Here is a 27,997-nt window from a genome sequence, read left to right on the forward strand (position 1 = left end):
GAAGGGCCTTTCCTCTCTATCTAACCCATGCTGTACCTGACCTTGAGTGCTTAACGTTGATGCTGTCTGCCATTAGCTTCTTTTACACTGCCATGCAAAAATATGCACAATTTGGTTCCAGAATTTGCCTACAACTATCTCAATCCTTATAACTATGCAGCAACCAAGTCTTGATTTGCATCAAGTAACCTTTTCATCAACAAACTCTGATGATTAATGAACTCTGAGATCGGTCATTGCCCTCGGCATTCAATCTATTCCCCTTGTACCCTCATGCTGCAGTACCTAACTCTTGCCACTGGGGCCCCTCGGTGGGCTATATTACAACAACAACTTCAATACAGTTAAAACTCCCAAGGAGCTTCATGTCTTGCACCACACAAAGTTTTAAGGAGTGTCTTAAAGAAGGAGAAAGCGGTAGAGAGACTGAGAGGTTTAGCAAGGAAATTCCAGAGATTAGGGCCTAGGCAGCTGTCCATCAATGGTGGAGCAATGGGAATCAGGGAATGCAGAAGTGGCCTGAATGAGAGGAGCTCGGAGATCTTCGAGCACAGGGGTGATGGGTGAATGGGTCTTGGTGCGAGTTACGATATGGGCAGAAGAGTTTTGGATGAGCTCCAGTTTATGGAGGGTGCAAAATATGAAGCCGGCCAGATGAACATTGCTATATTATTTCAATTTCCTCACATGGCTCCAAAGGAACCCATTTAGCTTCAGGTTTGGTGAGGTCTTTACTTTATCCCATCAAACCAGGCCCTAGAATTGTGTCATGGAATTTTCTGCCCTGGATAATGAGAAAAGCTAGGCAGACTCTGAGCTCTAATCTGGCAGCAGACTTTGTTCCGTTTGAAGGGTTACACCAGAGAGATCTCTAATTTTTGACTTCAGAGATTCCTCTAATTGGGATATCCATTATTTCCTTTTTTGTTGAAGTTTCTGTTTCCATTGATGAGAACAATTTACCAATTGTGTATGTTTTTGCGGGTGTTAAATGTGTCACACGTGTGGATTCTTCCTGTTCAAATTTGTGAACAATTTGGGCAGAGATTTTAAAGAGTAGTTTTTTTTGAGCAGTGCTAAAATTTCAAAGCCCAGTTCACAGGCACCAGAGCCATGGAGATTTCTGGAAAGACCACTGGCCTCTCAGCCAGAGGCCTGGGTTTGAATCCTAGTCTTGGTACCTTCTACATTTTTTTATTATTATTTAGAAATACAGCACTGAAACAGGCCCTTTGGCCCACTGAGTCTGTGCCGACCAACAACCACCCATTTATACTAATCCTACATTAATCCCATATTCCCTACTGCATCCCCACTATTCTCCTACCACCTACCTACACTAGGGGCAATTTACAATGGCCAATTTACCTATCAACCTGCAAGTCTTTGGCTGTGGGAGGAAACCAGAGCACCCGGCAGAAACCCACGCAGTCACAGGGAGAACTTGCAAACTCCGCACAGGCAGTACCCAGAACTGAACGCGGGTTGCTGGAGCTGTGAGGCTGCAGTGCTAACCACTGCGCCACTGCAAGATGACTTGGTCATTGCTTCTGCAGGCTAGTTTAAGCCCTAGGGTTTTCTGCCTAAATCTTCCCTGCTGTGCCTCAGCATCAACGCCTTACATTGGTCATAAGGTGTCTTTGTAATAAAACCAGAAAGTGCTAGAAATACACAGCAGGTCTGACAGCATCTGCGGAGAGAGAAACAGAGTTAACGTTTCAGGCCAATGACCTTTCATCAGAACAGTGTATCTGTGTGAGATACCATCACAATAGAAACCACATACAGACATCACACCCCTCTCTTGCAGACTGGGGTCCGATCGGAAGGCAATGAGAAAGACTTTTTTTTAAAGTTGAATTTTATTCTTTCCTTGCAGAATACTTATGAGAATTATTTGCCACAGCACGTACAACCACCTGCAAACAGCAACACACAAGGACAATACCCGCCGCCACCTTACCCCAGCGCAGAAGGATACCAACCCCCTCCGTACTCCAGTGCTGGACAGTATCCAGGTCAACCTTACCCCAGTGCCGGGCCGGGAAAGTACCAACCATATTACATTCCTGCTTCAGGACCAGCACATCCTCCAACTCAAGTCACCCAGACTAATGGTAGTTTATATAATGTGTGTGTGTGAGCACGCGTTAGTCTGTTTGTGCCTGTGAGTACGTATGTGTATGCTAGTCTTTGTGTGTAGGTATATGTTAGTCTGTGGGTGTGAGTGTGCATTAGTCTATGTGTATGAGTATGTTAGTCTCTGTGTGGGTGTATGTAATTCAGCACATTAATGTGTGTATATTGTAACGACCAGGTGAGAAAGGTGTCTAAGGGTCTTTTACAGTCTTCACCTGGTTTTATTGTATAGGGTTTAATTTTAAACACACTGTGTTTTGAGCTCCCCCTTTGTGAACCCTTGTTCACAGCTTTCCAATTTTAAGGCAAATAAATGAGTACACTAGTTTTTCTTTAGGTTTAAAGAAGAAAAATGAAATTTATTAAATCTCAAACTTAAACTCTAATACGGTTAATGCCTACGGATATACGACGCACCCACACTAGCATGCACACACGCTACATACATGCACACACGCTACATACATGCAAATAAGGGCAGAAAAGAGCAGAAGAAAAATAAAATGGAGAGCTTTGAGGCAATATCAGAAGAGTTTCTTGTTTACTGTGCTTCGAGTTTACTGTAGTCCTTTTGTAAGTAGTCTTGTTTTTCATTGGGGCCCAGTATTCTTCTTAAACCTTGTTCACTGTAGGAGACTTTTCTCTCTTGGATTCATGTGTCTTCAGTGGTTTCTGAAACTGGTGAGAGTGAGATGAGAGCGGACAGGAAAGAGGGCTTCTCAGTCCAGGAGCGAACAGGCTTCTGCATTTCAAACCCTCTGTGGCAAGTTCAAAATTCAAATAATTCCAACAGTCAGCCAATCATGTAACTAAACTGGCCCGACCACATCTGTTTGTGTATTCAGCCATCTTAGTAGTTAACCTAGAATGCTTCAATGTCTGGCATTCAAAAGTCCATTGTGGATTAAACTGGAGCAGGGAATAGACCCTTTGTCCTTTGAAGTACTGTCTGTTGATCTGCTAGTGTCTCTCTCCAGCCAAAGTCTCCAATTGTTTTTTAAAGCAAGTTCTTTCTTCATCAACAACAGTTTAAAATCAATGTTCATGTGGCAAAATTAATTTTCCTCCTTCTTAGCAGGAGGGGGCTTGCCTGTCAATATGAGTACATTGGTTTATGTGTTGGTGAGTATGTTAATCTCTGTGAGAGTATGTTAGTCTCTATGTGTGTAATTCAGTAGGTTATTCTATGTATATGAGAACATCAATCTGAGATATTTGAGTGCCCATAACTGAATGTGCACCTGTATGTGTGGTTGGGCATGTGTGTAAGTCTATGTGAATGTATCTGTATGTGAGTAATTGTTGTGTTTGTGAGTGCTTGAATGTAAGTATGTGTTTTTGATTGTGGGTCATAGAGTCATAGAGTTATAGAGCACCGAAACAGGCCCTTTGGCCCATCGTGTCTGTGCCGGCCATCGAGCACCTAACTATTCTAATCCCATTTTCCAGCACTTGGCCCATAGCCTTGTATACTATGGCGTTTCAAGTGCTCATCTAAATACTTCTTAAATGTTGTGAGGGTTCCTGCCTCTACCACCCCTTCAGGCAGTGCATTCCATCTTCCAGCCACCCTCTGAATGAAAAAGTTTTTCCTCAATTCCCCTCTAAACCTTCTGCCCCTTACCTTAAATCAATGCCCCCTGGTTATTGACCCTTCTGCTAAGGGAAAAAGTTTCTCCCTATCTATCCTATCAATGCCCCTCATAATTTTGTCTACCTCAATCAGGTCCCCCCTCAGCCTTCTCTGCTCTACGGAGAACAACCCTAGCCTTTTCAGTCTCTCTTCATAGCTGAAATTCTCCAGCCCAGGCACCATCCTGGTGAATCTCTTCTGCACTCTCTCCAGTGCAATCACATCCTTCCTATAGTGTGGTGCCCAGAACTGTACACAGTACTCTAGCTGTGGCCTAACTAGCGTCTTATACAGCTCCATCATAACCTCCCTGCTCTTATATTCTGTGCCTCGGCTAATAAAGGCAAGTATCCCATATGCCTTCCTAACCACCTTATCTATCTGTGCTGCTGCTTTCAGTGATCGATGAACAAGTACACCAAGGTCCCTCTGACCTTCTGTACTTCCTAGGGTCCTACCATCCATTGTATATTCCCTTGCCTTGTTAGTCTTTCCAAAATGCATCACCTCACACTTCTCAGGATTAAATTCCATTTGCCACTGCTCCGCCCATCTTACCAGCCCATCTATATCGTCCTGTAATCTAAGGCTTTCCTCCCCACTATTTACGACACCACCAATATTTGTGTCATCTGCGAACATACTGATCATACATCCGATATTCACGTCTAAATCATTAATGTACACTAAAACAGCAAGCGTCCCAGCACCGATTCCTGCTGTACACCACTGGTCACAGGCTTCCACTCACAAAAACAACCCTTGACCATCACCCTCTGCCTCCTGCCACTAAGCCAATTTTGGATGCAATTTGCCAAATTGCCCTGGATCCCACGGGCTCTTACCTTCTTAAACAATCTCCCATGTAGGACCTTATCAAAAGCCTTACTGACATCCATGTAGACTACATCAACTGCTTTACCCTCATCTGCACATCTAGTCACCTCCTCGAAAAATTCAATCAAGTTAGTTAGACACGATCTCCCCCTGACAAAGCCATGCTGACTATCCCTGATTAATCCCTGCCTCTCCAAGTGGCGATTAATCCTGTCCCTCAGAATTTTTTCCAATAGTTTCCCAACCACTGATGTTAGACTCACCGGCCTGAAATCACCTGGTTTATCCCTGCTACCCTTCTTGAATAAAGGTACCACATTCTCTGTCCTCTAATCCTCTGGTACCTCTCCTGTGGCCAGAGGGGATTTGAAAATTTGTGTCAGAGCCCCTGCTATCCCCTCCCTTGTCTCACATAACAGCCTGTGATGCATCACATCTGGGCCTGGGGATTTATCCATTTTAAGCCAGCTAATATTTCCTCCCTTTCAATGCTAAGATGTTCAAGTATATCACAATCCCGCTCCCTGATCTCTACCCCTACATCGTCCTTCTCCATAGTGAACACAGATTAGATTAGAGATACAGCACTGAAACAGGCCCTTCGGCCCACCGCGTCTGTGCCGACCATCAACCACCCATTTATACTAATCCTATGCTAATCCCATATTCCTACCAAACATCCCCATCTGTCCCTATATTTCCCTACCACCTACCTATACTAGTGACAATTTATAATGGCCAATTTACCTACCAACCTGCAAGTCTTTTGGCTTGTGGGAGGAAACCGGAGCACCCGGAGGAAACCCACGCAGACACAGGGAGAACTTGCAAACTCCACACAGGCAGTGCCCAGAATCGAACCCGGGTCCCTGGAGCTGTGAGGCTGCAGTGCTAACCACTGCGCCACTGTGCCGCCCTTAGATGAAAAGTAATCATTTAAAACCTCACCTGTGTCCTCCAGCTCCACACACAGATTGCGACTTTGGTCCCTAATGGGCCCTACTCGTTCCCTGGTTATCCTCTTGCTCTGAATATACTTATAAAATGCTTTAGGATTTTCCTTTATCTTACCCACCAGTGTTTTTTCATGTCCCCTCTTCACTCTCCTAATTACTTTTTTAAGTACCCCCCATTTACTTTCTATACTCCTCTTGTGCCTCCGCTGTTTTCAGCGCTCTGAATCTGCCATAAACCTCCTTTTTTTCTCTGATCCAATCCTCTATATCCCTTGACATCCAGGGTTCCCTGGATTTGTTGGTCCTACCCTTCACCTTAACGGGTACATGTTGGCTCTGAACCCTCACTATTTCCTCTTTGAATGACCCCCACTGGTCTGATTTAGACTTTCCTACAAGTAGCTGCTCCCAGTCCACTTTCTAGATCCTGTTTTATCATATTGAAATCAGCCTCCCCCCAATTCAGTATCTTTATTTCCGGCCCATCTTTGTCCTTTTCCATAACTACCTTAAATCTTATAGAGTTATGGTCACTATCCCCGAAATGCTCCCCCACTGACACTTCTACCACTTGCCCAGTTTCATTCCCTAGGATAAGGTCCAGTACTGCCCCTTCTCTTGTAGAACTTTCCATGTACTGGCTCAAAAAGCTCTCCTGTATGCATTTTAAGAATTCCACTCCCTTTAAGCCTTTTGCACTAAGACCATCCCAGTTGATATTGTGGAAGTTGAAATCCCCTACTATTATTACCCTATTATTTTTACACCTCTCTGAGATTTGCCTACATATCTGCTCCTCTATCTCTTCCTGACTGTTTGGAGGCCTGTAGTACACTCCCAGCCAAGTGATTGCCTCCTTTTTGTTTTTAAGCTCTGTGCGTGCATGTATTCCTGATAGTTTATTTTAATTCTTTTCACGAGATGTAAGTGTCGCTGGCTAGGCCAGCATTTATTGCCCATTCCTAATTGCCTTTGAGAAGGTAATGGCCTTCTTGAACTGCTGCAGTCCATGTGGGGTAGGTACACCCACAGTGCTGTTAGGGAAGGAGTTCCAGGATTTTGACCCAGCGATAGTGAAGGAACGGTGATATAGTTCCAAGTCAGGATGATTTGTGACTTGGAGGGGAACTTGCAGCTGGTGGTATTCCCATGCATCTGCTGCCCTTGGTGGAAGGTCGTGGGCTTGGAATGTACTGTCGAAGGAGCTTTGGTGAGTTGCTGCAGTGCATCTTGTAGATGGTACACACTGCTGCCACTGTGCGTCGGTGGTGGAGGGAGTGAATGTTTGTGGATGAGGTGCCAATCAAGCAGGCTGCTTTGTCCTGGATGGTGTCGAGCTTCCTGAGTGTTGTTGGAGCTGCACCCATCCAGGCAGGTGAAGAGTATTCCAATACACTCCTGACTTGTGCCTTGTAGATGGTGGACAGGCTTTGAGGAGACAGGAGATCAGTTACTCACTGCCTCTGACGTGCTCTTGTAGCCACAATATTTATATGGCTGGTCCAGTTCAGTTTCTGGTCAATGGTAACCCCCAGGATGTTGATGGACAGGATTCAGTGTGTTTATATATGTGTGAATGTGGGTATGCCTGGATGAGTTTGTTTATATGAGTGTAACTGTGAGAGAGTGAATGAGTGTATGCATGAAAATGCCTGTGTGTCTGAATGTGTGTATATCTGTGAGTGTGTATGAGTGTATGTATGTGAATATATGTTAGTGTGTTTATATGTGAGTGGGTGTTGTGCTCAGTGAGGTAAAAGCTGGTTCCCTTGGTCAGGAATGTGTTTCTACACAAGTAGTATCTCTAAACGCCCCCAGAGCAGGGGTGGCTGCTACCAAATGCGTCACTGAATGTAGCACTCCACTGTTTGCTGCAGGCTGTCTGTTAGTTTCAAACTTTAGTATGTGCGAGTTGGAGAGTATTTCAAGATAAATATTTCCTTTTAAAGACATGTTCGTGAATGAGGCATCCTTTTACCGACCGGGATTTGCAAACCGAGATGAGTGTGTGACAGGGAGATCCTGAAGTTTCAGTGAATGATGCAGCACTATAGCTCACACCAACTTTTCAACCTCACATTGAGTAAATAGGGGCTCTTTTCTCCAGAACAAAGAAGCCTGAGGACTGTCCTGATAGAGGTCCTTAAAATTATGAGGTGGTTTTCCATTGTCTTCCTTAGGATAGGAATTGAATCTATACTGTTGATATTGTTTTAAACCACGCATGAGCCATGCACCCAACTGAGCTACCCAGTGCCTATTATATAAGGTAGTCACTAATAAATTCAATACGGAATTCAGGAGAAACTTCTTTAACCAGAGATTGGTTAAAATGTGGAACCCGCTACCACATGAAGTGGTTGGGCGAATAGCATGGATACACTTAATGGGAACCTAGACAAATACAAGAGGGAGAAAGGAATAGAAAGTTATGCTGGCAGGGTTAGAGGAAGTAAAGGGGGAGGAGGCTCACATGGAGCATAAACAACAGTAGAGACCAGTTGGGGCCGAATGGTCTGCTTCTGGGTCGTAAATTCTATGTAATGTTGCCAGATTGTAGATGCCCTCCATAGACTTTAGGGTGAATTTCCATGGTGATTTTACCTCTTGTCTGCTGTAACTGTACAAGGTTTTTCCAGGGTTTCCGTGGATCTTACGTTGAATGTACGTCGGACATGCAGGAAGACCGACATGCAGATTCAGCCACTCATGTGTTCAATGGACTCGGAGCAATGTGTCAGTGTTGCTACTTGGTGCATAACCCTCATGTGTCTTCCCTCCTTTCAGTTCCACAGAAGAGGCCTGCAGGATCCTGTAATCCAAAGAGAAAGACCTACTGTTGTGTCATCTCCCTTTTCTTGATCTTATCTTTTCTGGGCATCGGAGCTTGGATTGTTTGTAAGTAAACATGACAACTAGTCCCATTGGTGAGATGTGAAACTCTGGGTGGATGTCAAATGCCACTAAAGGGAGAGGGGGAGGGGTGCGAAGGTGGAGGTAAAATAAAGAGTATAAACTCGAGAGGAAAACTAAACAGTCCCAAAGGTGAATCTGGCAGTCACTGTATAATAGTAAAGAGGGGATGAGTTAGGAACAGAGAAATAGGGGTAGGCCATTCAGCCCCTCGAGTCTGTTTCACCGTTCAAATAGACCATGGCTGAGCAAAATGCAACACACAAGAGTTCAAAATGGCTAACATATTTGCTTGTGTGTGATTGTACTGTGTAATGTACTTAGATATATTTTGATGACTTATAAGACACTATATAAATAGAAGTATTTATTGTTATGACTCTTTCAATGACTGTACAATGCTAACCATGGTGAGAAAATTGCCATGGTATTGCCTACCATCAGTTAAGGGATATAAATTTTTTTTGTATGTAATGGAGATTTCAGAAACTCGTGCCACAGTGCCAGTTACAATCGAGATCTTGCAACTACCTCATGGCAGGCAACTATTTGCCTACAGGATATGCATACAGATCCTTTTCTCCTTTTTGACCTCCTTGTCTTGAGAGACAATGGGTAAGCGCCTGGAGGTGGTCAGTGGTTTGTGAAGCAGCACCTGGAGTGGCTATAAAGGCCAATTCTAGAATGACAGATTCTTCCACAGGTACTGCAGGTGAAGTTGGTTGTTGGGGGTGTTATACAGTTGGCTCTCCCCTTACACTTCTGTCTCTTTTCCTGCCAACTGCTGAATCTCTTCGACTTGCCTCTCTTGATCCCCACCTTTATAGCTGTCCGCCAGCTCTGGCGATCGCTGGCAATTGGCTCCCACGACTTGTGATCAATCTCGCAGGACTTCATGTCGTGTTTGCAGACGTCTTTGAAGCGGAGGCATGGACGGCCGGTGGGTCTGATACCAGTGACGATCTCGCTGTACAATATGTCCTTGGGGATCCTGCCATCTTCCATGCGGCTCACATAGCCAGGCCATCTCAAGCACCGCTGGCTCAGTAGGGTGTAAAGGGGGGGATGTTGGCTACCTCGAGGACGTCTGCGTTGGAGATACGGTCCTGCCACCTGATGCCAAGGATTCTCCAGAGACAGCGGAGATGGAATGAATTGAGACGTCATTCTTGGCTGACATACATTGTCCAGGCCTCGCTGCTGTAGAGCAAGGTATCGAGGACACAGCCTTGAAACACTCGGACTTTTGTGTCAGTGCGCCATTTTCCCACACCCTCTTGGCCAGTCTGGACATAGCAGCGGACACTTTTCCCATGCGCTTGTTGATTTCTGCATCGCGAGACAGGTTACTGGTGATAGGTACTAGGTAGATAGATAGAACATTACAGCGCAGTACAGGCCCTTCGGCCCTCGATGTTGCGCCGACCTGTGAAACCATCTGACCTACACTATTCCATTTTCATCCATATGTCTATCCAATGACCACTTAAATGCCCTTAAAGTTGGCGAGTCTACTACTGTTGCAGGCAGGGCGTTCCACGCCCCTACTACTCTCTGTGTAAAGAAACTACCTCTGACATCTGTCCTATATCTATCACCCCTCAACTTAAAGCTATGTCCCCTCGTGTTTGCCATCACCATCCGAGGAAAAAGGCTCTCACTATCCACCCTGTCCAACCCTCTGATTATCTTATATGTCTCTATTAAGTCACCTCTTCTCTTCCTTCTCTCTAATGAAAACAACCTCAAGTCCCTCAGCCTTTCCTCGTAAGACCTTCCCTCCATACCAGGCAACATCCTAGTAAATCTCCTCTGCACCTTTTCCAAAGCTTCCACATCCTTCCTATAATGCGGTGACCAGAACTGCACGCAATACTCCAGGTGCGGCCGCACCAGAGTTCTGTACAGCTGCAGCATGACCTCGTGGCTCCTAAACTCGATCCCCCTACTAATAAAAGCTAACGCACCATATGCCTTCTTAACAGCTCTATTAACCTGGGTGGCAACTTTCAGGGATTTATGTACATGGACACCAAGATCTCTCTGCTCATCTACACTACCAAGAATCTTCCCATTAGCCCAGTATTCTGCAATCCTGTTACTCCTTCCAAAGTGAATCACCTCACACTTCTCCGCATTAAACTCCATTTGCCATCTCTCAGCCCAGCTCTGCAGCCTATCTATGTCCCTCTGTAACCTACAACATCCTTCGGCACTATCCACAACTCCACCGACCTTCGTGTCATCCGCAAATTTACTAACCCACCCTTCTACACCCTCATCCAGGTCATTTATAAAAATGACAAACAGCAGTGGCCCCAAAACAGATCCTTGCGGTACACCACTAGAAACTATACTCCAGGATGAACATTTACCATCAACCACCACCCTCTGTCTTCTTTCAGCTAGCCAATTTCTGATCCAAAGCACTAATTCACCTTCAATCCCATACTTCTGTATTTTCTGCAATAGCCTACCGTGGGGAACTTTATCAAATGCCTTACTGAAATCCATATAGACCACATCCATGGCTTTACCCTCATCCACCTGTTTGGTCACCTTGTCAAAAAACTCAATAAGGTTTATGAGGCACGACCTTCCCTTCACAAAACCGTGCTGACTATCTCTAATGAACTTATTCTTTTCAAGATGATTATAAATCCTATCTCTTATAACCTTTTCCAACATTTTACCCACAACCGAAGTAAGGCTCACAGGTCTATAATTACCAGGGCTGTCTCTACTCCCCTTCTTGAACAAGGGGACAACATTTGCTATCCTCCAGTCTTCCGGCACTATTCCTGTCGACAATGACGACATAAAAATCATAGACAGAGGCTCTGCAATCTCCTCCCTGGCTTCCCAGAGAATCCTAGGATAAATCCCATCTGGCCCAGGGGACTTATCTATTTTCACAAGGTAGGTGAACTCTTGAACCACTTCCAAAGCGTGGTCGCCGATATTGATGGATGGAGCATTTCTGACGTCCTGTCCCATGATGTTCATTTTCTTGAAACTGACGATTAGGCCAAATTCGTTGCAGGCAGCCGCAAGCCTGTCGATGAGTCTCTGCAGACACTCTTCCGTGTAGGATGTTAATGCAGCATCGTCAGCAAACAGATAGGGGAAGGCCATTCACCCCTCGAACCTGTTCCAGCATCCAATTCGATAATGGGTGATCTGTAGCTTACTTGCATTTACCCGCCTTGGTTCTGTCACCCTTTATACCCTTACCCACCAAAAAGCTATCAATTTCCGTTTGAAATTTTCAGTTGATCCCCAGTCTCAACAGATTTCTGGGGAAGAAGGTTCCAGATTTCCGCTGCTCTTTGTGTGAAGAAGTGCTTCCTGACGTCACCCCAAATAGCCTGGCTCTAAATTTAAGGTTATTCCATCTTGTTCTGGACTCTCCAACGAAAGGAAGTAGTTTCTCTCTATCTACCCTGTTGAATCCTTTAATCATGCTAGACACCTCAATTAGATCACCCCTTAAGCTTCTAAACTCAAGGAAAGAGAAGCATAGTCCATGCAACCTGTCATTATAATTTAATCCTTTTAGCCCTGCTCTTTGTATAATCTCCTGGTGCATGTACGTCTCCAACTGTATTGATTCCAGTTGAACTGACTTTTATTTGCTTCCTCCCGCTAGTTAAGTTTGTGAAGGACAGTCCAGCGGGCAGCTTTAGCCATCATTGTCCAGCTGTGGTGACCAAGTGCGATGGGCGCAGTGAGTGTACAGACAACAGTGATGAACTGGGATGTGGTAAGATCTCTGAACCCTCAGTGACTCAACAACCATCTTTCATTTTCGTGAAATTAAATTATTGAAAGGTTACCTGATTTTGTCTCCCCCCACAGTGCGATTCAGTGGGGCCGGATCACAGCTGGAGGTCTACGGGTGGCAAAGCAAGCAATGGTTGCCTGTTTGTTACACTGCCTGGAGTCCATCTCTGTCAGACAAGACATGTCAACAACTGGGATACAGGAGGTATGAGGGTCAATGGCTTGGAACTGGGGTACAAAAGCTACAAGTGTTGAGAGTCTAGAAATGGAGTATGGGAGTTCCAAGCATTAATGGATTGAAGATTGCGTATGGAAGGTATTTGCTTTGAGAGTCTATAAGTTGGCGAGAGGAAGTAGATGGTCAAGTGTCCACTCAAACCAAAAACATTTTCTTGACAAGTGAAACCCACGCAGCCCAAACACTCTACCAAAATCCACTGTCAGTTTACGTGTGAAAATTACCAATTCGATTAAACAGCGAGTGTGGTGGACGCCATTCAGTCATAATCCCAGCAACAGCCCGTGTCTATTTTAAAGCGCTGGGTTGATTCTGTTGGTAATGATATCAAAGGATACGCAGCCAAGGCAGGAAAATGACATTCAGGTGCAGGTGATCCGTGATCTAATTCAATGTGATCATGGCTGATCTGTATCTTAACTCCCATCTACCCAGCACGGTTTCATGTCCCTTAATACCCTTGTCTAGCAAAAATCTATCAATCACAGATTTAACATTTTTAACTGAGCTAGCATCTACTGCTTTTAGTGGGAGAGTTCCACACTTCTACCACCCTTTAGTGTGAAGAAATGTTTCCCAATTTCTCTTCTCAATGGCCTGGTGTTGGTTTTAAAGTTACATTCATTTGGCCTAAACTCTCCCATCAGCAGAAAAAGTTTCTCCCTATCTACCCTATCAATTCCTGTCCAAATCCTACATACCTCAATCAAATCACTCCTTAACCTGCTATATTAAAAGGAATACGAGCCTAGTTGATGTAATCTCTCATCATAATTTAAACCTTTGGACCCTTAGTAACTTTCTGATGAATCAGTGCTGCACTCCTTCCAAGATCAATATATCTTTTCTAAGGTGCGGTGCCCGGAACTGTATATAGTACTTCAGTTGTGGTTTAACTAGAGTTTAAAATAGTTGTAGCAAAACCTCCTCCCCTTTATATTCTACCCCTCAAGTTACAAAAGTTAACATTTCATTAACCGGTATCTCGTTCCCTGTAGTGATGGATTAAAAGCAACAGATTAAAATGAGGACATTTGGATTATGAGGAGAAATTAGTCAGAACTTTCTCACCCAGAAGAGAATAAATTTGTGGAATAAGTTACAGGAAAGGACTTTGAACTGCTCAGTATAAATGCAACCAAGAGGCAATTGGAGAAGGAAAGGGTTGAGGGTTATGAGAGAAGGGTGAGGTTGAAATCTAAGTTGAGACCTTTAAATATATGTCCTTTCAGCTCTCTCTGTCAGGCAATGCTGAGTGACATGATGTAGAAGAGTATATGTTGCTAGAAATTATTATTTATATTTTTTATCCTGTTGATATTAGTATCGTCCAAGTCCTGGCACCCATCACCCATTGACATACATTGACTCCTGGTCGGCAATGCCTCAATTTTAAAATTGTGATTTTTGTTTGTAAATCCCTCCATGGCCTCACCCTCCTTATCTCTGTAAACTCCTCCAGCCCCACAACCCTCCGCGATATGTGCACTCATCCAGTTCTAGCCTCTTGTACATCCCTGATTTCCCATCGCTACACGACTGGCGACCAAGCCTTCAGTTGCCTAGGCCCTAAACTCTGGAATTCACTCCCTAAACCATTCCACGGTCTTCCTCTCTCTCCTCCTTTAAGACACTCTTTAAAACGCATCTCTTTGACTAAGCATTGGGTCATCTATCTGAACATCTCCTTATGTGGCAGTGTCAAATTTTGATTGTTAACGCTCTTGTGAAGTGTTTTGGAAGTGTTTCTGCTTGTGGGAAGCACTGATTTAGAGGACATCAATATAAAATAGTCATCAGGAAATCAATTAGGGAATTCAGAAGAAACGCCTTTACCCAGAGAGTGGTGACAATGTGGAGCCCGCTACCACAAGGAGCAGTTGAAGTGAATAGTATAGTTGCATTTAAGGGGAAGCTAGATAAGCATATGAGGGAGAAGGGAATAGAGGGATTAGCTGATAGAGTTAAATGAGGAAGGATGGGAGGAAGCTCAAGTGGAGCATAACCGCCGATTGGACTGGTTGGGCCAAATGGCCTGTTTCTGTGCTGTATATTCTATGTAATTGTATGTTTTACTATGTTAAAGGCACTATATAAATGCATGCTGGCATTTTTGTTGTAAATAACAGGGACTGTAGTATCTCACAGGAAGGGGACATAGATATCCTGCCTCCTGAGGACAGCAATGTTCATCCTGTGTAATTGTTTGACAGTTCCTACCAGACCAAGAGAATAACCGGAGTACAGTCTTCAAGCCTTGTGGTCAACTTGACAAAGCAAGGAAGCAAAATCCAAAGTGTCCTGAGCAACAGGTAAGTCATCAGACATTAAGTACAACAAGGATTGGGGTCATGGAGCAGGAGCTGTAGAGGTTCTGAGAGAAACTTGTCTACATCAAGAATGAAGTATGACTGGGTAAGTTAAAAGAAGTAACAATTCAGATCAGTAGCAAGAGGTTAGATTATCTCGATGAGAAGCCCAACAGACCAGGAGAGCACTGCCCAGTGTGAGACTGAGACACACAGACTCGCAAGTTTCACATTCAATGTCTGCTCTGTGCCACATTTGGCGAACATCCTGATGACCACATATGCACCAGGTTTCTGCATTGTGCGCGTGAGTTCAGGTGAAGCAACGGACATGCATGGGCTATATTCCAATGCCCCTTCACCTCACTGTCCAGGTAGGTAGATTAAATTCGAGCAGATAGCTTCAGCCCATAGAACTGAACTGCAGCTAAATCAGTTCCTTTAGGAGAGGAGGGGAGGAAGAGGGGAGAAAATTCTGTTTAGTGACATCTAGGCTCAGTTTGAATGCAGCCATTATCCTTAGAGTACTGAAAAAGGTTGAAGGGTGTTTAACCATTTGATTTTCATTTTTGTTCGAGGATCTGAATCCATCTCATTTAAAATGATCCAAAGGTACATCACAGTGATCTGCAATGACCTATTTCTGTTACACTGTTTGTTACACTGATGTAATGAGTTGTCCTTGTGTTTCAGCCCCCGATGTTCCACCAAAGATACTGTCTCTCTGAAATGCATTGGTAAGAGTAATTGTGTTCAAACCAAATTTATTTTAATTACATTTGTGTTTATTTAACGGTATCAGTGCTGGAGAATGGGATCCTTTCAGTCCTGGACTCTCAGTGCCGGCATCAAATACTCCCAGGGCAGGTATAGCATGGGTTAGATACAGAGTAAAGCTCCCTCTACAGGGTCCCCATCAAATACTCTCAGGGCAGGTATAACATAGGTTAGATACAGAGTAAAGCTCCCTCTACAGGGTCCCCATCAAATACTCTCAGGGCAGGTATAACATGGGTTAGATACAGAGTCAAGCTCCCTCTACACTGTCCTTTGAAAGTAATACTACAGAGCCAATAAGGCTCATAATACAGCTGAACTAATAGTTTTAGTAACACCACAGGGTTACTCACATTATTAATACAACAGGGCCAATTGTACAAGTAATGCTATAGGATTGATAATATTAATAATGCTTCTCTAATGTTACCTAGCCAATTTTTACTAATATTACCACAGCTCCAATATTACTACTGAGCCAAAAGCAATAATCATACTGACAACACCCCAAAGCTTGATATATTTTAATGACTTGACTTGGGTGTATAGGGCACAATTTCAAAATTTGCAGATGAGACAAAACTTGGAAGTGTTGTGAGGAGGATAGTGATCAACCTCTAGAGGATATAGGCTGGTGGAATGGGCAGACACATGGCAGACGGAATTTAATGCAGAAAAGTGTGAAGTGATACATTTTGGTAGGAAGAATGAGGAGAGACAATACAAAATAACAGATGCAATTCTGAAAGGGGTGCAGGAGCAGAGGGACCTCAGGGTATATGCACACAAATCACTGAAGGTGGCAGGGCAGTTTGGGAAAGTGGTGAAAGCATTGCGTCCCTAGGCTTATAAATAGAGACATAGAGTACAAAAGCAAGAAAGTTATGGTGAACCTTTATAAAACACTGGTTCAGCCTCAACTGGAATATTGTGTCCAATTCTGGGCACCACACTTTAACTGGATGTGAAAGTATTAGAGAGGGTGCAGAAAAGATTTACAAGAATGGTTCCTGGGATGAGGGACTTCAGTTACATGGATAGAGAAGCTGGGGTTGTTCTCCATAGAGAAGAAAACTTTGAGAGGAGATTTGATAGAGATGTTCAAAATTATGAGGGATCTGGACAGAGTACATAGAGAGAAAGTGCTCCATTGATGGAAGGGTGGAGAACCAGGGGACACCGATTTAAGGTGAATGACAAAAAGAACGAAAGGCGACATAAGAAAAAAAATGTTTACACTCAGCGTGCGGTTGAAATCTGGAATGCACAGCCTGAGATTGTAGTGGAGGCAGATTCAATTGTGGCTTTCAAAAGGAATTGGATAATTATCTGAAGAGAAAAAATTTGCAGAGCTACAGGGAAAGGGTGGGAGAGTGAAACTAGCTGAGTTGTTCTAGCAGAGAACACGATGGGTTGAATGGCCTCCTTCTGTGCTGTAACCATTCTATCATTCTAAGATAGATGCTTGATGAATGGAGGCCCATCATCCATGAACAGGAACTCAACTGAGGGCCACAGTGAAGGGATACGTGTCCCAGGTCGTATTATATACAATGACCTGCAATATTCCTTTAATTTGGAAAGAGGTGCGTGAAATTGTAGGCTGCATTTACCTTGTCGTTGTAATAGGAAGAATCGCTGGTCATAAAAACAATCTTTTTTTGAATGTCAATTTGAATACAATCTCTTTGCATTGTAGACTGTGGCAAGAGTTTCATGACCTCAACAAGAATTGTGGGTGGCATGCCAGCCCTACTGGGCAAGTGGCCTTGGCAAGTTAGTCTCCATTACAAGTCACGGCACGTGTGTGGTGGAACCATCATCTCGCAGGACTGGGTGATGACTGCAAGTCATTGCTTCTTTGAGTAAGTGAAAGGCTGGGGTCTTTTCAAAGAGACAGGCAAAGTTAGCCATATCACTAAATGGGCAATAGTCAAAAGGGGATTGTTGTGTGGGGGGGATTGCTGTGGGGAGCTTTGGGGTGGAGGAAAGTCCTGGGTTGTGGGGCCTGGAGAAGCGTTACAAGGAAATCTTGAATAGAACTTGAATAGAACCCCAATGATGTCATCGGAGCCCAATCTGCAAGTGCAAAGAGGACCCCACAGCTTGGGGACGGTGTCTTTGCTGCTGCAATTGCAGTCAACCAGATCGAGGCAGGAAAAGAGCAGGTAAGCCAGAAACCAGGCTTAAGAGTTAAAATTGGGCCCTTTGTGTCTTTAACGGATCTTCCTTTGGTTCCAGGGAAGATGCCTATAAACCATCCAACTGGAAAGTGTACAGTGGCTTCATTTCTCAGCGTCGGCTATTCAGTGCCACTAGGAGTTATGTCTCGAAAATCGTCACTCACAGCAGCTACAACTCACAAACCAATGATTATGATTTTGCTTTGCTGAAGCTCCAGACCCCACTGACGTTTACAGGTAATGTCACAATGAGGGCGCTTGGCCCTGACCAATGCAATAACTGTTACCATTATTACAAAGCCTCGAGCTACAAAAACGCTGCAACACGACACATCCACACGTACCAGCATATCTTGACAAACAACTCAAGGTTCATTTTCAAGATGCCAAGCTACTGCCCTGAATGAATTGGATTGTAGGAACATGATTCATACATATAAATGTTTTCCTTGCCACTGAATGGACTTTTCCTTCTATATTGTAGTCACCTTTGACACCAAGCGTCTCAATTCAGGTACAGCACGGGGTTAGATACAGAGTAAAGCTCCCTCTACACTGTCCTATAAAACACTCCCAGGACAGGTACAGCATGGGGTTAGATACAGAGTAAAGCTCCCTCTACACTGTCCTATAAAACACTCCCAGGACAGGTACAGCATGGGGTTAGATACAGAGTAAAGCTCCCTCTACACTGTCCTATAAAACACTCCCAGGACAGGTACAGCATGGGGTTAGATACAGAGTAAAGCTCCCTCTACACTGTCCTATAAAACACTCCCAGGACAGGTACAGCATGGGGTTAGATACAGAGTAAAGCTCCCTCTACACTGTCCCCATCAAACACTCCCAGGATAGGTACAGCACGGGGTTAGATAAAAGAAGAAAATAAAACGGAGTTAGATCGAGAGTAAAGCTCCCTTTGTATGTGTGAGAGTATGTGTGCACCTGTGTGTGAGTATATGTGACTATGTTCGTGTTTGCATGCGAGTGTGTGTTTGTGTATGTTTGTGCATGTGAGACTGAGCGTGACTGTGTGTATAACACTGTGTGAAAGTGCGCGTGTGAGACAGGGCCGGAGTTTACCAGCCCTCTCAGGACTGGCTGGGAGGCAGGGGGCCTGTGAAATGGTGAGGGAAGATAGGGGGGTGGGGTGGAGTGCCCATAGCCTTCCTGCCACCGTGACACTTTGCTAGTGGCAGGGAAGGTGGAGGATGGCCCTCCTGCCCAGAGGTAAAATGAGCCACTTCAGCAGCCAATGAAGAGCCTCTTCCCACCACCACTGGCATTTGACCAACAGCAGGGGGACTGCAGCCTGTGGAGACACTGCCTCATGATCCCTGGCAGCTTCCCTGGGGGCTTAGGGTAATGGGGTGCCCTCCTAATCAGGCACTCTGTAGCCAACGGAGGGGCCCCCGGCAGCCACGGCCATCCTGTGGCAATGCCCCGCCCCGCACCCCCAACTAAGGTCCCAGCTTTTCAGCCCATCGCCAGGGGCCTCTGTCGCTCCAACAAACGTCCAGCCTGAGTGTGAGACTGTGGCTGGAATTTTACCAGCTCACAAAGAGCAAGTTCAGAGGCGGGGTGGGCTTAAAATGCGTTTGGGATGCATTCCGCTAGAAGTCCGATGTCATGGAGTCGCTTCTGGATTTTACCAGCGGCGGGAACCATGGAGCATGGTCTTCTAACACCAATGCAGCGGACAAGCAATTAAGGTAATTAAAGGAGCAATTAACTCAAATTTTACAGTTTATTCCCAATTTTATCAATGATGCCTGGGAACCATGGGACTTCAGAGTCCCGCCTGGTGAAAGAAGGCAGCAAGGAGGCAAAGGTTCAGTGCTGCCTCTGCCAGCCAACCATCCAGAGAACCAATGCGCGGTGGAAGGGAGGTTGGTGAACAGAGGACATTGCCATACAATGGCAGAAGGTGAGGGGGTAAAGGTGCCATCACTGAGGGGGGCGTACTGCAAGCATCACAGATGGGCAGTGGTGATTGCTTCCAAGGGACTAGCCAGAGAAAGGCATGGGAGGAGGTTGGCTGGACAGAATGGACATGACTTGGAGAAAGCCCACCTGCCATGGGCCTATTGCACCCAGTTCTCTTGGCCCCCTAAGAGGGTGGGAGGTCCATGCACCAGTGAGGGCACATCAGGAATTCAGGAGCAGCAAGAGGGACAGCCTCCAGGTGGGCACCCCGGAGAAGGGCACAGATGGGTGCACCATCTGATTCCTGCATGAAGAAGGGCCTATTCCTGGGATAGAGTATACCGTGTAAGGCTGAACTATCTCCAGATGGCTGGGCAGCGGTGTCAGTGCAGTCTGAGGCTCTCCGGGGTTCATGATGCTTCAGGATGAGCTGAGACCCAGCCAGTTCCAAAGCCTCCTGCTCCATTGGGGTGAAGATATGCAGGTCTGGAACTCCTCCACTGGTCTTGGCCCTTTCCCTGCAGCTGTGTGCCCATTTGTCCTGCAGGCACAAGGAGGAATACTGTTAGTTTCTCCACGAAGACCAGCATAACACCTATTCTGGTGACAGCCCATTGCTCCGTGATGCGGACTCATGAACACCTCCTCCATGCGGCCGCTCTCGAGGGACCGTATAGGGGTCACCAACGACAGACGGGCGCCTCTCACTGAGATGCAGCCATGCATTTGACAGGATATGCCACTTCCTGACCCCCTTTCCAGCGAATAGGTGGTCACTCCCTCCACACCCAGCGCACCCTCTCGCATTGCCCCTGTAAGCCCCAAAGAGGAAAGCAGAATGGAGAACTGACCTTGGCGGAGTGAAGGAGGTCAGCAGCTGCCGGGTCACTCAAGTTCAGCGGGTGACCCCACGGCTGCTGACCTCCTCTGCAATCTCCGTCCGCTTGGAAGGGCGGGACGGTCTTCTTCCCGTACCTTGAGAAGAGGACCTCCCACCTTGCCCTTGCAGCCTGGAGGAGAGCCTGCAGGGAGGCATCACTAAACTGTGGGGCCACCACCTAAGGTCTTCCTTCTGCTATGGTCGCTGCAGGCTCCCATTCAGCTCCTTGGGTGTCAACTGGAGTCAGGCAGCAAGAGGGGACTTGATGCCAGTCAGGAAGGACTCCTTCAAACTAGGCAGCAGTGAATGCAGGGATGGCAACCCTTTCAATATGGGGCCAGCACCTGCCATGGAATCAGCTGACGCTGCCATTGGCACCTCGTTCCCCACCTCTACTCTTTAATTGGACAGGGTTCGTGCCTCCCCTAAGTTAATTAGCCAGTCGCTGTACCCTCGAGCGGAAAGTGTACCTGCTTGTAATATGGCCAGCAGGACTTGTGCCCTTGTGATAGAATTCAGCCCTGTGCCTGTGAAATCACTTTGATCGCTTGACACTGTCTTCCACGCTGTAACAGAGTTTACATTTGTCCCAGATAACGTTAGACCTGCCTGTTTGCCAACCTACGATCAGCAATTTCCTGAAGGGACAACCTGTTGGATTACGGGATTTGGCCACACAGAGGAAGACTCAAGTAAGTAAGAGTGTGTCTTGTGTGTATACACAAGAACTTTAATTCAACGAGACAACCATTATTCATCTTCCAGTGGGATTTGGTTTGATACAAGCGGCCAAGTTTTTTTCAAGTAACATGACTTTTTTTTAAACTATCTCCTTAGAACGTTGTTAGAAAGTTTATGAACCCCTGCCATTGCGACAGGAAGTGTTATGTTTTCAGTGGGGTTGCAGGAAACCCTTGCCTCTTGCAATCATTAGATTGAGTTTCTAATCTGACAAAGAACAGAAGTTTTCATTGTACAAAATCCTCCCTTTTGGCCAATGATTGAAGCCTCTGGATTATGTTAGTGACATCAGCATTGCTACACTGATAAAAATTGAATTGAGAATCTTCATTATAAAGTGCCTCCACATCGAAGTAAAGATGACTGGGTGGAGTTTAACTTCCAGCTTTGCAAGTGTAGGACGTAACCTTCTACCTTTGACAACTTACAGTTCAGACATAGGAATTCTGAGAAATAATCAGCGCACACTCAAATATCTGAATTAAATACTAAGCTTTATCAGATCAGATACAATGCAAAATTCTATTCTTCTATGGACTATGTAGCACTACAATAAATGTTCTAAACAGATTCAAAGACCACAGAGCTTACACCAATAGACTCACACACAAACACACACACACGCAGTTATATGTTTCAAACAGAGTACGAGCTCTTCTTAGAGTATCTGGCAATACAACGGCCTTCTTAGTGTACCCTTAGCAATAAAGATGCTTTAGCATTACAAAGCCCAAAAATATTCTTAGTAAATGGTCTTACAATCACTCTGGAATGGCAAAACACCTTTTGATTGTAGATATCCTTCTGATATCGATGACACAGTGATGCAGTGGTTAGCACTGCAGTCTCATAGCTCCAGCGACCTGGGTTCAGTTCTGGGCACTGCCTGTGCGGAGTTTGTAAGTTCTCCCAGTGACCACGTGGGTTTCCTCCCACATGCCGAAGACTTGTGGGGTTGATCGATAAATTGGCCATAGTAAAAAAAAATTGCTCCTAGTGTAGGTAGGTGATAGGAGAATTGTGGGGATGTGAGAGGGAAAATAGGATTAATGTAGGATTAGTATAAATGGGTGGTTGATGGTCATTGTGGACTCATTGGGCCGAAGGGCCTGTTTTGGTGCTTGTATCTCTCTGTGACTCTATGATGATGGGTCCGGCTCCCTCAGGTATATTTCCCATGATGTGTCAGGCTCCCTTAAGCATTCAGACGATGAGTCGGGTCCCCTTTAAGTATCTAGTTCTGAGCACAGGACAGATATTCTTCGGAAGTTGAGTTGAGTCCTCTGTTTGATTGCCATTCTCCTTCCAACGATTTGTTCCCTTGGCTTTAGCACACCTTCCATGAGTGATCAGGTTCCATCCTCGTCTGCAGCCACGAGCTACGTTAAGATATTGTTCCTTTCAATGGTGGACAGGATGTTACAAAACCAAGGCCTCACTGGCCTATCAATGATAGCCTTAGATCATGATAACCAATGATAGATCATGTTTTGTTTCAAACTTAAGTTAAAGCCGCATGACACTGTCCGTCTTATACTTCCTTTCAGTGAATTCCATCATCTGAGAACCGTATTAACAGTTGATTGGCTGGATAGATCAAAACTACACTGTCTAGGTGGACAACGTCTTGATAAGGATTATTAACGAGGTCCATTGTTAAGGCCTCATTTACACTGATGTCTTCTTTTAACTACACAATGTATTTTTTTTGTTGTTTCTTGATAGCACCGTCCGACTTTTGCTGTTTTGCAACAGCCCAGCAGGTTTTGGTGTTAAAATGAGCTTTTCCCCCATTAGCCCTGTTCTGGTTGAAAGTCCAGCTTTACAATTATGTCAAAAAGGGCTTCTCGTCCTTGCACAACCCTCCGAGATATCTGCACTTCTCTAATTCCGGCCTCTTGAACATCCCCAATTTTAATTGTTCCACCAAAAGCAGCCATGCCTCAGTCGCCTAGGCCCTAAGCTTTGAAATTCTCTCCATAAACCTCTTTGCTTCTCTACCTGGCTCTCCTCCTTTAAGATGTTCCTTAACCTCTTTGACCAAGCTTCTGGTCACCTGCACTAATATCTCTTTCTGTTGCCCAGTGTCAGATTTTGATTAAAAACGCTCTCATGAAGCGCTTTGGGACGTTTTATTACTTCAAAGCCTCTATAAAAATACAAGTTGCTGTTGTTATTAAGTGCTAGTTCTTCTGGTGCCTGGTTTAAATTTCAGAAATTGTCAGACAGATCATTTTGAAACCATCAGATTCCGGCTTCAATAGCAAAACCCCATTACGACATCCTGAGCTTAACCTTTTATGCAATCCGTTTCAGGTTCGACTTCAGACATCCTTCTAGAAGCTTCTGTTAAGATCATTGGCAGTGCCAACTGCAACCAGAGACGCATTTACAATGGAGCGATAACACAGCGCATGATGTGTGCTGGCAAGATCTCTGGGGGAGTTGATTCTTGTCAGGTGCGTGACAGTCAGAAACCAGGACATGCATCCAGTCACCTCCAGGGCCCTGAGTTGGAATTAGGATCAGATTGATGGTCTAGATACCTGCCCTTTGGCAATAAATGTCCCAAATGAATTGAAAGATGTCTCAATCTAATTGCGATGGGTATTTGCATTACTGACTGCAAGTTGGTGATTCCATTCACAGAGATAGGCACACTGTGAAATGGTAACTATGTATTATTGCAGAGGGGTGGGAGGAACTTTGACAGAGCCTAAGACAGCACAGCACTCACTCACTCAGTACTGAAGTCTCTGGAGTGGGACTCAAACCCACAACTTCTGACTCAGAGATGACTGTGCTACCTGTTGAGCCATGGCTGACACTGCCTTGCAGGTACTGAGTGGAAAACCAATCAAGACTCCAGATTCAGCCCTGAGCTTTACTCAATGAATTGTCCAATCAGACATGCAGGTGGTTGCATCTAATTTGTAGGAATCCTGGTTTCACCCGTGATTCATTTGAATGACCCAGCAAGTTATACAAATGGCATGGCATTTCCCCCACTGTACCATTCTGAGTACTCACATCCCATGATTCAAACACTGGCTTAATCTTCCTGTCACCTCCATTCATAGAGAGATACAGCACTGAAACAGGCCCTTTGGCCCACCAAGTCTCTGCCGACCATCAACCACCCATTTATACTAATCCTGCATTAATCCCATATTCCCTACCACATCCCCACAATTCTCCTACCACCTACCTACACTAGGAGCAATTTACAATGGCCAATTTACCCATCAACCTGCAAGTCTTTGGCTGTGGGAGGAAACCAGAGCACCCGGCGGAAACCCTCATAGTCACAGGGAGAACTTGCGAACTCCGCACAGGCAGTACCCAGAACCGAACCCGGGTCGCTGGAGTTGTGAGGCTGCGGTGCTGACCAATGCGCCACTGTGCCGCCATATGAAAGAAAGGGCCAATATATTGAAAGCAAAAACCAAGGCTGTGCGCAGGGTCTGTGGTCTCACTGCAAAACCGTTCTCTTTAAACCCTAGGGCGACAGCGGTGGGCCTCTTGTTTGTAAAGTTTCTGGTACCTGGTACCTGGCAGGAGTTACGAGCTGGGGGATTGGTTGTGCTCGGATCAACAAACCAGGTGTTTATGCCCGGATGACGGAACTCACTGACTGGATCCTCTCACAAACGGAGGTAATAATGGCCCTCGTTTCCATGGTGACTGGGGAAAATATTTTGCGACAAGAACAATCCCAAAAGTAACAACCTGCATTTATGTAATGTCTTTAATGTAGTCATATATCCCAAGGCGCGGCACAGGAGTGTAAATCAGACAATGGTGGAGCGAAGAAAGTGGGGGCGCTCAAGCAGCCAGAATGGGAGGAGTGCAGAGACCTCAGAGGACTTTAGGACTGGAGGATGTTACAGAGATTGGGAGGGGGAGAAGCCATGGAGGGATTTGAAAACAAGGATGAGAATTTTTTTAATCGAGGCGTTGCTGGACCAGGAGTCAATGTAGGTCAGCGAGCACAGGGGTGAACGGGACCTGGTGTGATTTAGCACATGTGCAGCAGAGTTTTGGATGAGTTGAAGTTTATGCCTGTAAGAAATGGGAGTGGGAAATGCCCTTCAAGGGCTCTCAGTCTGGAATCTCTTGTAACTGTACGTGTGCATTGGGCAGTTAAAAGTATTTCATTTCAGTGTAGCACTGAGGTACAGCAGCACTGAACTGTTATTAGAAAGTCTTTCATTTTTATTGTGCCTTTAATGAAGCAAAGAATTTTACAGCCAATGAAGTCATTTTTGAAGTGTAGTCACTGTTGTAATGTAGGAAACACAGCAGTTAATTTGCACACGGCAAGCTCCCACAAACAGCAACATAATAATGACCAGAAAATCTGTGTTATTGTTCCCAATTTTGGATGTGAGACACTAGAGAGAACTGTCCTGCTCTTCTTCGAATAGTGCCATGGGATCTTTTACATCTACCTGAGACAGTAGATGGGGCCTCAGTTTAATAGCTCATCTTAAAAGCAGTACCTTTGATAGTGCAGCATTCCCTCAGTAGTGCACTGGGAGTGTCAGTCTAGATTTTAGGCTCAAGTCCTGGAGTGGGGCTTAAACTAACAAGCTTTGGATCCAGAGTCAAGAGTTCCGTGCCGTGACTGACACCTCCTGCAGATGAGACATTCAAGTCGTTCCAGTGGCTGTTTGAGGTCCATTGGCCCTATCTGAATAACGGGAAGTTTTCCTGATGTCCTGGTCAACATTTTTCCCCAATCAAAATGCAACACAAAAGAGCATTCATCCCATTGGTGCACAATGGCTACCATATTTGCTTAAATGTAGCAATGATTGTACATGTGAAGTACTTTGATATATTTTGATGGCAGATAAGGCACAATATAAATAGAGGCATTTATTACTACGTCTCTTTCAATGACTATACAGTGCTAATCATGGTGAGTAAATTGCCAGTGTATTGCCTACTGTCAGTTGAAGGATATAACTTTATTTTGCACGTGATGGAGTTAGGGGAATTCATAAACTAATGCCACAGTGTCAGCTATAGACCAGAGCCTGTAACATTTTGCTTAGGGATATACATAGGAAAAGGAGGAGGCCATTCAGCCCCTCGAGCCTGTTCTGCATTTCAATTAGATCATGGCTGATCTGTATCTTGACTCCATCTGCTCATCTTGGTTCCGCACTCCTTAATACCCTTACCGAACCAAAACAAGTTCCATTCTAAATGTTTACATATCTGTTTTGATGTTAAAACTTGACATAAATGTGTGACCAAAAATCGCAATGAAAGGAAGTGCGTGCACATAATAGACTTTTACTAATATATAAATAAGGCAAGCCTGCCACCTGTGTCATAAATACTGCAAACAGGTGAAGGTTGTATGAGGGGGTCACCTGCCATGAAGGGCTTTGGGAGGAAAGGGTCAATAGGGTAAATGGACAATCAGAAGATTCGAGCATAGGATTTCAAATGTGGGTCCTGGACCCTAGAGAGTTCATGAGCTGAATCCAAGCAATCTCAAGGCCATCTGATTACTCTATTTCCTATTTGTTGATTTAGAAGGACAACAGCTTACATCTATATAGTGCTTTTAAAGTAGTAAAACAGCCCAAGACACTTGACAAGAATATTATCAAACAACATTTGACACCAAGCCATATAAGGAGATATTACTACGGGTGACCAAAAGCTTGGTCAAAGAGGTAGGTTTTAGGGAACATCTTTAAGGAGGAGAGAGAGGTAGAGAGGATAAGGGAGGGAATTCCAGAGCTTATGACCTAGGACAGAGGTCACTAACAGGATCAGTATTTGCAGGGGTGACGTGGGCAGGGGACAGGGTCTTCTATGCAGAAAGGTTTAGAAAGAATTGGTCCAGTCGATAGTGACTTCCCGTTGGGTTGTATTTTGTGTGGCGCACCCATTGCCAATCTGTAAGAATGGGACTATTTTATAAACAAAGGGGAAATTGAGTGCTAAAATGTAAAGTATTGAGTCATAGTCTCCTCAGATCTAATGTCTTGTGTTTGACTTTTACAGGCTAACAGTAACTAATGAAAAGGATGGGAGCTGCCTACACAGACAGATGCGATCGTTGTTGTGAGCTCTGGTCTGTGCCCCTTTTCTAAAAGACTCGTCGGGGAGGCTGGCTTTCCCCCAATTTCTTATTGAAGTGCTGGAAATGTTTTTTTGTAAAAGAGAGACAGTATCTGTCTAAAGTGTACATTTACTCATCCAACATAGAGAAAAATTATTCCTATATCAATGGATGTTTGATTTCATCCTGGTCTTAAGGCAATCAAACCTTTTCTGTCTGTTCTGCTCCATTTTAAGTTACATTGTTGTAGTAATTTCCTCAGAACCTCATGGTTTGTTGAGATAGCTATTTCATAGGGTGGCACAGTGGTTAGCACCGCCGCCTCACAGCTCCAGCGACCCGGGTTCGATTCCGGGTACTGCCTGTGTGGAGTTTGCAAGTTCTCCCTGTGTCTGTGTGGGTTTTCGCCGGGTGCTCCGGTTTCCTGCCACAGCCAAAGACTTGCAGGTTGATGGGTAAATTGGCCATTATAAATTGCCCCTAGTGTAGGTAGGTGGTAGGAGAATGGTGGGGATGTGGTAGAGAATATGGGGTTAATGTAGGATTCGTATAAATGGGTGGTTGTTGGTCGGCACAGACTCGGTGGGCTGAAGGGCC

At 45.0% G+C, this 27,997-nt stretch overlaps 1 protein-coding gene across 1 annotated transcript; it reads left to right on the plus strand.

Moving 5' to 3' along the window:
• Positions 1 to 523: 523 nt before the first annotated feature.
• On the plus strand, positions 524 to 27,436 carry LOC137381576 (transmembrane protease serine 2-like). Its single transcript, XM_068054269.1, has 13 exons — positions 524 to 631; positions 1,811 to 2,117; positions 8,353 to 8,463; positions 12,128 to 12,241; positions 12,337 to 12,466; positions 14,713 to 14,811; positions 15,502 to 15,545; positions 17,285 to 17,450; positions 17,827 to 18,005; positions 21,168 to 21,266; positions 23,632 to 23,774; positions 24,819 to 24,971; positions 27,343 to 27,436. The coding sequence occupies exons 1-13, from the start codon at positions 524 to 526 to the stop codon at positions 27,355 to 27,357; spliced, it is 1,668 nt and encodes a 555-aa protein (XP_067910370.1). The 3' UTR covers positions 27,358 to 27,436.
• Positions 27,437 to 27,997: the final 561 nt, after the last annotated feature.

The sequence above is a fragment of the Heterodontus francisci genome, chromosome 22 (genome assembly GCF_036365525.1).
Source record: "Heterodontus francisci isolate sHetFra1 chromosome 22, sHetFra1.hap1, whole genome shotgun sequence".
NCBI classification, from domain to species: Eukaryota; Metazoa; Chordata; class Chondrichthyes; order Heterodontiformes; family Heterodontidae; genus Heterodontus; species Heterodontus francisci.

Excerpts from the sequence above, each read along its gene's own strand:
- LOC137381576 (XM_068054269.1), top strand. The coding sequence starts at position 524 with ATGAGAGGAGCTCGGAGATCTTCGAGCACAGGGGTGATGGGTGAATGG. Across the intron at positions 2,118-8,352 it reads TCAAGTCACCCAGACTAATG|TTCCACAGAAGAGGCCTGCA; the intron begins GTAGTTTATATA and ends CCCTCCTTTCAG. Across the intron at positions 17,451-17,826 it reads GCAAGTCATTGCTTCTTTGA|GGAAGATGCCTATAAACCAT; the intron begins GTAAGTGAAAGG and ends CTTTGGTTCCAG.